This window comes from Sceloporus undulatus, chromosome 1 (assembly GCF_019175285.1).
Source record: "Sceloporus undulatus isolate JIND9_A2432 ecotype Alabama chromosome 1, SceUnd_v1.1, whole genome shotgun sequence".
NCBI classification, from domain to species: Eukaryota; Metazoa; Chordata; class Lepidosauria; order Squamata; family Phrynosomatidae; genus Sceloporus; species Sceloporus undulatus.
The window spans coordinates 219,679,104-219,688,996 of NC_056522.1; the positions used below are offsets into that span (position 1 = coordinate 219,679,104).

The following is a 9,893-nucleotide window of genomic DNA, read 5'->3' on the forward strand; positions in this document are numbered from 1 at the left end:
TTAATTGTTTGATGTTTTATTTATACTGTTGGAATCCGCTTTCATTCTTTTGTGAAAAAGCGTAATACAAATTATTATTATTATTATTATTATTCACTGATTGCAACAATTCCTGCCATTTTAGTCACCAAAGCTGAAGTTGTCTGGGGCCAATGAGTCCCTAAAAATATGAATTTGTGATGTGTAGTCGAAGGCTTTCATGGCCGGCATCCATGGGTTTTTGTGGGTTTTTGGGGCTATGTGGCCATGTTCTAGAAGATTTTCTTCCTGACGTTCTCTGAAGATGCCAGCCACAGATGCTGGAGAAACATCAGGAAGAAAATCTTATAGAACATGGCCACATAGCCCCAAAAACCCACAAAAAACCTGGCATTTGTGTGATATGCTGAATTTTGTTTTATGCAATGTTATTGAAAATGGAAGGGGAAAAAAATCTTTATGCTGAGAGTTCCTGAGAGGTCTCGTTGGAAGAAGGACCAGTATGGACACAATAGTAATGGGAGCTTCTCATTTAATTGAATGGTGGGAACAATGATTACACTAGGACAATGTCATCAAAGCTCTGTGAACAAAAGTCACTAGAGGCTCAATGACATTCTTCTGTGCTCTCAAGCATTATGATTATTTGCCTGTTGGAATATGGCACCGTCTGTGGCACGCGACACCATTGCCAGGCACAGGAGATGAGAGGCAGAAGAGACACACGTGTGCCTGTCCTTTTCAGCCTCACTCTGTCTCTCCGAGACAGCAGGAAGCCCAGAAATGGTGCTCGGGAGAAGGCATGTTCTCTGGCTCCTCCTCCCGGCCCTCTCCCGGCCTGTCTGAACAGCTGGAGGCAAGAGAAAGGGTGGAGAAAGGAGGGGCAACTGGCGCATGGCAGTTGCGCCTCTGCAGAGACCTTTTCTGGCCTCCAGCTGTCTCCAGAAGACAGCTGGAGGCACTGGGCAGGGAAAGTCTTGGGGAAGAGAGACGGCTGTGTGCCCAGTCCTCTTCCTCCCTGCTTGCCTTCCCTTTTCCCCAAAGAGCTCCTTCCAGGGATGCATCAGGTCTGGCAAACCCCCTCAGAGAGGAGAAGGGGTTATGGGCCCATTGCTCCTCCCCTACGGGCCCCTACCTGCCCCCAGCTGTCTCTGACAGACAGCTGGAGGCCAGGGAGGGGCTGAGGAGGGGAACGATGACACACCTCAATTCCCCTGGCTTCTAGCTGTTCTAGCGGGGGGGGGGGGGAGGAAGCCTGGCCTGGAACAGCATGGAAGTTTCTTAGTGGTTCTGATAGAAGCATTTCACCAGAAAAAGCAGATTTTCACCCACTGTATCTGCAACTTAATCAACTGAATTTTTATGCACTGTTTACTAGATCTTTCAAGAATGTTTAGGGTTGCACCGACAGTTCACTGCACTTTTATGTATTACTTACTTTTTGTAAGGAAGCTAAAAGGAAATAAATGAAGCAACCCCTACCAAGCAACATTAAAGAACACTGTTCAAGAACATTAGAGCTTTGCGCAGTGCATCTTCCCACAATTTTTCTAAATAAAACAATTTTATTAAGTCTAATAAGTCACTACACCACACCATTTGTTTTACTGGAGTGTGTTAGAAACAAAGAAAACTGAGAGACCACTGTCCTTATAATGTCACTTGAGTCAGCCGCTGGAACATCAATTTTCACTTTATTTCTTTATGTGTCTGAGGTGCATGTTCATGGTTTTTTTCCTTTTTCCCTTCCCCCTGTGGAAAAGAATCTATGTGAATAATTAATGGGAAAATTTAATAACCTACTGTATTTAAATATTGTACACATCACTCAGTGTATCCAAAAGATATTATAAACACAGTAACAATAATTTTGCACAATACTTTAGACTGTAATGGGGCTAATGAAATTTTTCTGATCCATTGAGTTGTAGGGAATTAAGAAGCCCATCTCAGATCCATATATAGTCCTCTTACCACTGTTAGCTTAATCCTGCCAATTCAGAGGAAAATGATGAACCCATGAAATCACTGAACTTTCATCCTAAAGATAAAAGCAATGTTACGAAAGTAAACAGACTACATTTGAGGTGAAGTACTAAAATATATGCCAGTTTATCCACAATCTTTATGCCCTGGCTATTTTAATTCAAAAACCAAACAGAAGCGCTGTCAGTTATTTCAGTATTTCATCATTAGGTGTATAGCTAGTTAGACACATCAATGCAGTCAGTCAGCCAGTGCATGCTTACCAAAGATTATTGACTAACTGTCTAACAAAAATAACAGCTGGTCGCTCCAAGTAAAAAGACGTGCTGGCACAACCTTTTCTCCACTAAAAATCCATTAAAAACACTGCTAAACTTCATTTGCAAGTACCCTGATTTAATTAAGATAGTCTTCTGATTTGCCAGGCATTTTCACTTACAACTTTTCTACAACGCTATACTGTCAAGCAGGTATCAGTGCTTCCTAACATGATGGGACATTCTGGCTAATTGCAGAATCCTACAAGTGTATTGGCATTACCATTCTGCTTTCTGAATTAGAGTATGAGTTTATTTCTCCCAAGCCCATGCTGCGAGTTTGGGGTTGGTGTGCTCAGCAAAAGGTTAATCTGCATGGCCAAAATCTATAGAAATTTTGCCACGCATTTATTTCTGTGGGTGCAAGAAAAGGCCTAAATGGACCTTTCCTTTACTTCTGATTACAGTATAGAATAAAAAACAGATCTGTGCAGTTCAAATGAGTATAACCCTAAGCCTAATATGTAGTGCATGATCTGGTCACTTGGATGACATCTATTTACAAACAAATATGGTTCTTTTGTGACTCAAAATCCAAATGTACTGAAAAAATATTTTCAAATTCTGACACTATGCTATGATAACTGAAAATCTAAAGCCTGCCACCATATAAGAAAGTCTACAGAAAGCAACTATATGAAGATCATATGTACCACTACAGCAGTAAACATACAAGCTCTATACTACTCTAGAATCAATTACGGGGTTACCAAATTTCACACTTACCTCAAAGTTGTATTCCCATTTACCTATGTACTGGCAAAGTAAAACACATGACACACACACAGTCAACCATGACTTGGGAAATATACAGAGAGCTTATGTTTCTTTCAGTTTTTACACTAACAACTTTGTTTAGAGAATCAGCCAACTGTATGTCACCAATGTCTGTCAAGCTCACTCTTTACCTCAAAACTCACTTTCTATGAAATCTTATATTTTTATTAGTAAAGTCGGCCCTTCTTATACACGGATTGTCTAATACAGGATTCAAGCATCCATGGTCTGAAAATGTTCAAAAAAAGTATAAATTTCAAATATCAAGCCTTGATTTTTCAATTTTATAAGAGACAAACATTTTGCTATGTCATTACCGTTGAAACTCACCTTAGCGGGGAATCCGTTCCGGACCCTGCGTAAGGCGAATTCTGCTCTATGAGCCCATTAAGTGAATGGGGCTTGTGTGCGTGGCGTGCAGCAGCGCACTGCAGGCGTGCACCCATTCATCCAAATGGGATGGCTGCCCCTTGCCCTGTGTATTCCCGCGCGGCTTGAGCACGTAAGCTCAAAGCTGCATATAATGCAAGCGCACTGTATATTTAATGGACTTGAGCCTCCACGATGTTGCTATCCATGGGGGATCTGGAACCAAACCCCCAGCGTATAACAAGGGTCCACTGTGTAAGTTCAAAAAATGTGGCGAGAGAGAAAAATCTCCTCAACCTGTAGTCATATTCCAAAAGAAAGCAATAGCAACAAAAATTACTCTCTGACTTTATGTGGGCAAATTGGCAGTAAGATCTTGACACGATTCATAAATATTGTTTGACATAAATTTTGACTGCCTTGCTTTGTATGCACCGATGAAGTACACAGAGAGTTGTTTTTTCTTCTGTCTAAGGCAAAAAGGAATTGTTAAAAATCATTTCTTGCCCTCGATCCATTAACATCTTCATCAGATCAATTAAAATCTATATTTCAACTGATTAAATACCAAACCTTTGATTTCTGAGCAATAATCAAGTAACAAATTGTTTTTCTACTTTGAGAATACGGGTTTATTTTGGCCATTTTTAGTAATTAATTTTTTTTAGATTAACAATTTAAGAATCAACAATTTTTTCAAGGATTAATCCAAACCTTTTTTTCCTAATGTTTTAATATTCCATTAATTAAATATTATTTAAGACGTTAACATTTGCCATAATGTTTATGTTTATGTTTACATTTCTAAGATGCTGGCCGGGGATCCTTATGAACATCACAAAGCATGCCATAGGCAGCCATACTCTATAGTTACCAGAAAGTTACTTTTAAAGTAAAAGCTCTGCTCTAAAACTCACCTGTTTCGACAAGGAAAGAACATTTGGTAGAACTTTTAATGGCTCAAAGAATAAAATAAAGAATAAAAACTCTAAGTGTAATAATCAAAAGAAAACGTTTCCTAATATGGGATCCAAAGCAACTGCAATATAAGTTAAAATAAGCTAGCTAAAACACACTAACCGTATACTCACGTATAAGTCGACCTCATGTATAAGTCGAGGGCAGTTTTTGGACAAAATCATGGATTTTGATATGACCCGTGGATACGTCAAGGGGCAAACACTGGGGGATATCACAAAAGATCTAGTGTGTGGTGTTGGTGTGTGTGTGGAACAAAGCACCAACTTCCCTCCCTATATCTCACTCTCTGGACCTCTCCCAAGCATCAGTTCTCAGCATGGAAAAGGGGAAACAAACCTCAGTGGCACGTGCGTGCACACACGCACACGCGCACACACACTTCCCCTTACCAAGCATCTCCAAGGCATATGGCTTGCGAAAGGAGGACAAACCCACTGGCTCTCTGCTTTTCACCCCCAGGACTCCAAGGCTCATAGCTAGCAGAAATAAAGGACAGGCTTTTCTCTCTCTGCTTTTCACCCCCAGGACTCTAAGGCTCAAGCTAGCAGAAATAAAGGACAAACCTTTCTCTCTCTCTCCTTCTCACCCCCAGGACTTCCAGGCAAAAAGGGTACAAGCCAGGGCATACTTCGGTTGGTGTTCCTTTCCTCAGCAAGTCAGCAGCAGCTTGGTTGTCTGGCTGCGCGTAGGGTAGGATAAAATGCAGGGCAAATTGTAGGTCAAAATTTAGTCCAAAATGTAGGACATAAAAAAAATGGAGGACATAACCAAAAGCAATATATTATATATATAAAAACATTATATAACTTATATCATAGAGATCTTGTTGCCCTTGAGACTAAATGCATCTGAGGAAGCAGATCTGTCAGATATAAAAAAAAAACAAAAAAAAAAATAATAATAGAATAAGGGACATGTAGATTTGGAGCACCTCTGAGACATAATGCATCTGAGGAAGCAGACTCTCTCAGTTAATAATACTGATAATAATAATAATAATAATAGAATTAAGGGACATGTAGATTTTGGAGCAACTCTGGGACTAAATGCACTCTGAGGAAGCAGACTCTCTCAGATTAATAATAATAATAATAATAATAATATAATAATAATAAATAGAATTAAGGGACATTGGAGGCAGTGGGAGAGAGGACCAGGTTTATCTGTTGCTTGGACATAACATACCCCACTGGGCTAAATCACCCCTTCTCAGCCTCAGGGGTGGCAATGGCAACCCCTCTCTTGCAAAGCCGTAGGGAAAGTCCTTCTCTCTCACCCTCAGAGGATGCAGTGGCAACCCCTCCCTGAAGAAACCTTGCCAAACCCTGGGGAAACCCTCCCTCCCTCCAGAGAGAGTCCAACTCCTACCAGGCTCTACCTCTCTGCCTTCCTCCTCCACAGCTCTCTCTATAGTCCTCCCGGTATGGCTGAATGGAAAGCTCCTCCTCCTCCCTGCCTGGCCAATGGGGATGGAGGAGCTGGGAGCTTGGCTGCAGCCTCTCCAAAACTGAGGCTGCCGCTGGGGCTTCAAACAGGGAGCCCTTACAAGGCTACAGGAAGGTGAGCACTTCTTCTTTCCCAACATTTATTAGCATTAACTCATTGACCCTCCCATAAGTCTACCCAGGATTTTGGAGTTCATTTTGGGGCATAAATTTTTCGACTTTTAGTTGAGTATATACGGTAGTACAAAATTTAAAGAAATGCAAACTGAATCTCAGAAGTCCTTCATGCCAAAATCTGGTCAAAAATAGAAAAGGTAGCAAAACTCTGCATAAGCACTGCAACACTTCATACTTGGCACCAGTCACAGTCCACATATAAAATGAAAATACAGAGAACAGTATAGATTTCGGTTTGATATGTTAGTTTTCTAGCAGTAAAATGGATAAAATCAAATCACATTTGACATCCTTGTAACATTCTTAAAGCTTAAAGACATTCTTAACAGTTCTTATTATCAGGATATTCTTTCTGATGTTCAGATGGAATCTCTTCTCCTGTAGCTTGACTTCACTGCTCCATATCCTAGGAGATTATCACACTGCCCTTTTTCATCCTTCCCTCCCAATCTAGTCACAGGCTGAAACCTTTTAAGCACAGATTTTATCGCACACCTCCATGCCCAGGCTGGAGACATCCCATACCCAATATGGCATCCAATCCTGATCCAGACTTCTCCAGCACTTTTTGAAAGAATGAGGCTTTCCTGTGCTTTGCAAAGTATGGGGGAAATCTGTATCGGGTACAGGATGTCATGCCTCTGACCTGGGCACAGAGGTGTGCAATAAAATCCATGCTTAGGTTTCAGCCTATGCCTAGGTCAGGAGGTAAGGATATAAAAGGGCAGTGTCTCTGGTGCAGCAGAAAACAATCTTGCTCCATCCCCAATATCCCTTCCCTTCAAATATTTAAATATGGCTATCATGTCACCTCTTAACCTTCTTTGCTCTAAGCTAAACATACCCAGCTCCCCAGGCCTCATAGGACATTGTTTCCAGTCTTTTCAACATTTTGGTTGTTCTCCTTTGGACATGTTCCAGCTCCTTCTTGAATTGTAGTGTCCAGAACTGGACACAGTATTACAGGAGAGATTTGATCAAAGCAGACCTCACTAGTGGCACTTGAGAATGTCACAGTTTTGACTCCACAACAAAGTTGCCTTGCTTTATTTTTTACTTTGCCGTCTTGTCTTTCTTCCAGTGACTCTGAGATGAAGTCACTGGCCCAAGACAGCAACAGTGAGTTTGATGGTCATGTGGGAATTAGAGCTTGGATATTCAAAGTACCACTTCAGTACTCTAACCGTTACATCACACTGGCTTTCACAAGACTGCAACAAAACATATACACAGCTCTCACGTATATCTGTAACATTGATGTACTTAAGTTGCACTAATGACATTTAAAAGTACTTTGAGTTTCTTGCATCACTTCAGTACTGAAGTAAATTGGACTGCTTGTAAACAAATAACAATGTAGAATACTAAATATAGAGAGAGACACTCCCATTGTCATGATGATCAGATAAAGTGAAATTTTTAGTTTGGTTAAACTTTATTTACATAGTATGTACAAATTAGGACCTAAATACCCAAAAGGCCTGGTTAGTATTTGGATGAGAGCCTGCTAATGAATATTGGGTATTTAGGCTATATTTCAGAGGAAGGATCTTGCAAAGCCACCTCTGGGTATTCCTTGCCTAAGAAAACCCTATGAAATTCATGGGGTTTCCCTAGGTTGACAGGCAACATGAAGGTACTTACACAATCAAATACCCACCCACACACCAACACTCATGTACATGTACACACATTAACGGATCACAATAAGAACTTGGTATTTGCTATTTCTTATGGCCTAATTATAATGTGATGCTTAGTTGTTTGTTTGTTGTTGTTGTTGTTTGCCTGTCTTTATTGAAGCCCTGTCTGATACAAAAAAACCCTGTTCTGGGCTTTTTTGCCAGCCCCCTGGACAGGTTGTTCTCTGAAGGTCTGTGAGGGAGTTTGTCTCTACCCTTTTTAGAACAAAGCTGAAATTCGAAAAAAACTATTGCAAAAGTCAACAAAAAGATCACTATCATAGGAATCCAAGAAGCATGCATTTCCACACATATAGCTTCCCACAAAATATTGGGGATTTTTATTAAAATATTGCCAAAGTAGGAGCCCTTTTAATAATGCAAATTAATAATAATTCAATAAAAGGAATAACATCTTACTAAATAAAAGAAATAATGAACTGTTTCTACAGAGATCTCTTAACTACTGGAGTGGAACCATGTGAGATTTCTTTCCTCCTGGCTCCACCTAATGGCTAACACTCATTTTACAAGACAATCATTCTTTTCCCTGAAACCTTTCAAAACATCTTAAAACAACAACAAATCTACAGTCAAGTATGTTTTCAAGTGTTTCCATCAACAGCATTTTCTGTAAACTCTTTCTGATAATAATTTCAAATGAATCTAAACATTAAAATCTCATGGTATTATTAATAGGGTACATAGAAAACATAACTGCAGCCAACATTGCTATATAAATAGGTGCTGGTAAGAACAACCTATTCACATCAATCACAAAAAGGAGATGCTGGGCAAGAGCTGGTTCTCTACTGTGGCCTAAATAAATAAATAAATAAATAAATAAACAACTACCTCACAGTGAAATACCACTACAACTGTATTGTGTGAAATGGTTAATTTTTCCTGTCTTTGTTAGTAGCAGCTTGTGACATGGAAACAGTGTATCTGGCTGCATCCATATGGCCAGGCACTGCCTTTCCATATCATAGGCTGCAATGGCGGTCTTCTTAGTAGTGATAACAGTAGATGTAAGGTGTGGCCGCACATGGGACCATTCAGTCTTCTAGCTGTTGCTGTGGAGTTTCAAGGAAACTCCGTGGCAAACAGTTTGTCTTTGTAGACTGCATTAAGGCCCCTTTGACCTGGGATTAGGGTAAATCTACTGGATCCATGTCTACTCTGCCCAGTCCTGGCCTGGGGCTAATGGCCTGCATTGTCCATACAGGACAATGCAAGGCTGAGGGGAACATGGCCCATATGGACAGCCCCATAGTAATACGTAATACAACTTTTTATAGGGATAAAATTGTACAATGTGTGTCTGTGTATGCGTGGTTGCGTACAAACAGCTACATTTATTGCATTCCAAGTACTTTGCAAGTATTTGATCAAAAATTGGAAAAACGGGATATAAATAAATAAACTGCTGGACCTCTTACCCTTTCCCTCCACTACTCCCTTCTCCTTCTGTGTTCATGTCTTTTTAGATTGTAAGCCCGAGGGCAGGGAATCGTCTAACTAAAAGATTGTATGTACAGCGCTGTGTAAATTTACAGCGCTTCATAAATAAATGTTAATAATAATAAATAATATTATTATTATTATTATTATTATTACTACTACTACTACTATTTGTGAGTGTAAAATTGCTGATCCACTCACAGAGGTTTTATTTGTAATGGTGTTACTTACTGTATATACTAGTCTATATGTCAAAACATTAAGCCCAAAAATGGGCTTCAAAATCCTAGGAAGACTTATATATGAGTCAGTATGGTAATACTGCTCTGTGAGCCTTGGGAAAGCTGTGGAGAGAGGAGGGAGGAGAGAGAGAAAAGGAGAGAAATTGGAGGTCTGTGTCCTCCTTTTTGCAAGCAATCAGCCTTGGGGAATATGTTGTGGGGAAGGGAGGTTAATTGGAGGTTTGTGTCCACATTTTGCATGCCCACACTGTGACACTTGGGAGAGGTCCAGAGAAGGAGAAGGAGGAACTGGTGTCCCCCCTCCCCCTGTTTAGATCCTTTGTTACATGCCCCTGAGTTTGACCCTCAACGTATACAGATATACGTATCTATGATTTTGCCCCCCAAACCTGCCCTTGAATTATTCATGAGGTTGACTTATGAATGTTTTCTGTTTTGTAATCCGCCCTGATTCCTTCGGGAAAAGGCAGAATA

At 40.3% G+C, this 9,893-nt stretch overlaps 1 protein-coding gene across 3 annotated transcripts in view; it reads right to left on the bottom strand.

Moving 5' to 3' along the window:
* GALNT13 (polypeptide N-acetylgalactosaminyltransferase 13) overlaps positions 1–9,893 on the bottom strand; it is a 268,667-nt gene that overhangs the window by 16,260 nt on the left and 242,514 nt on the right. Inside the window, exon 12 of one of the 3 annotated variants that reach the window (XM_042480727.1) lies at positions 3,009–3,038. The exons of the other annotated variants lie outside the window; for them this stretch is intronic. Within the exon in view, the coding sequence (XP_042336661.1) occupies positions 3,009–3,038 (30 nt within the window). The remainder of the gene's footprint in view (positions 1–3,008; positions 3,039–9,893) is intronic. 3 annotated transcript variants of the gene reach the window in all.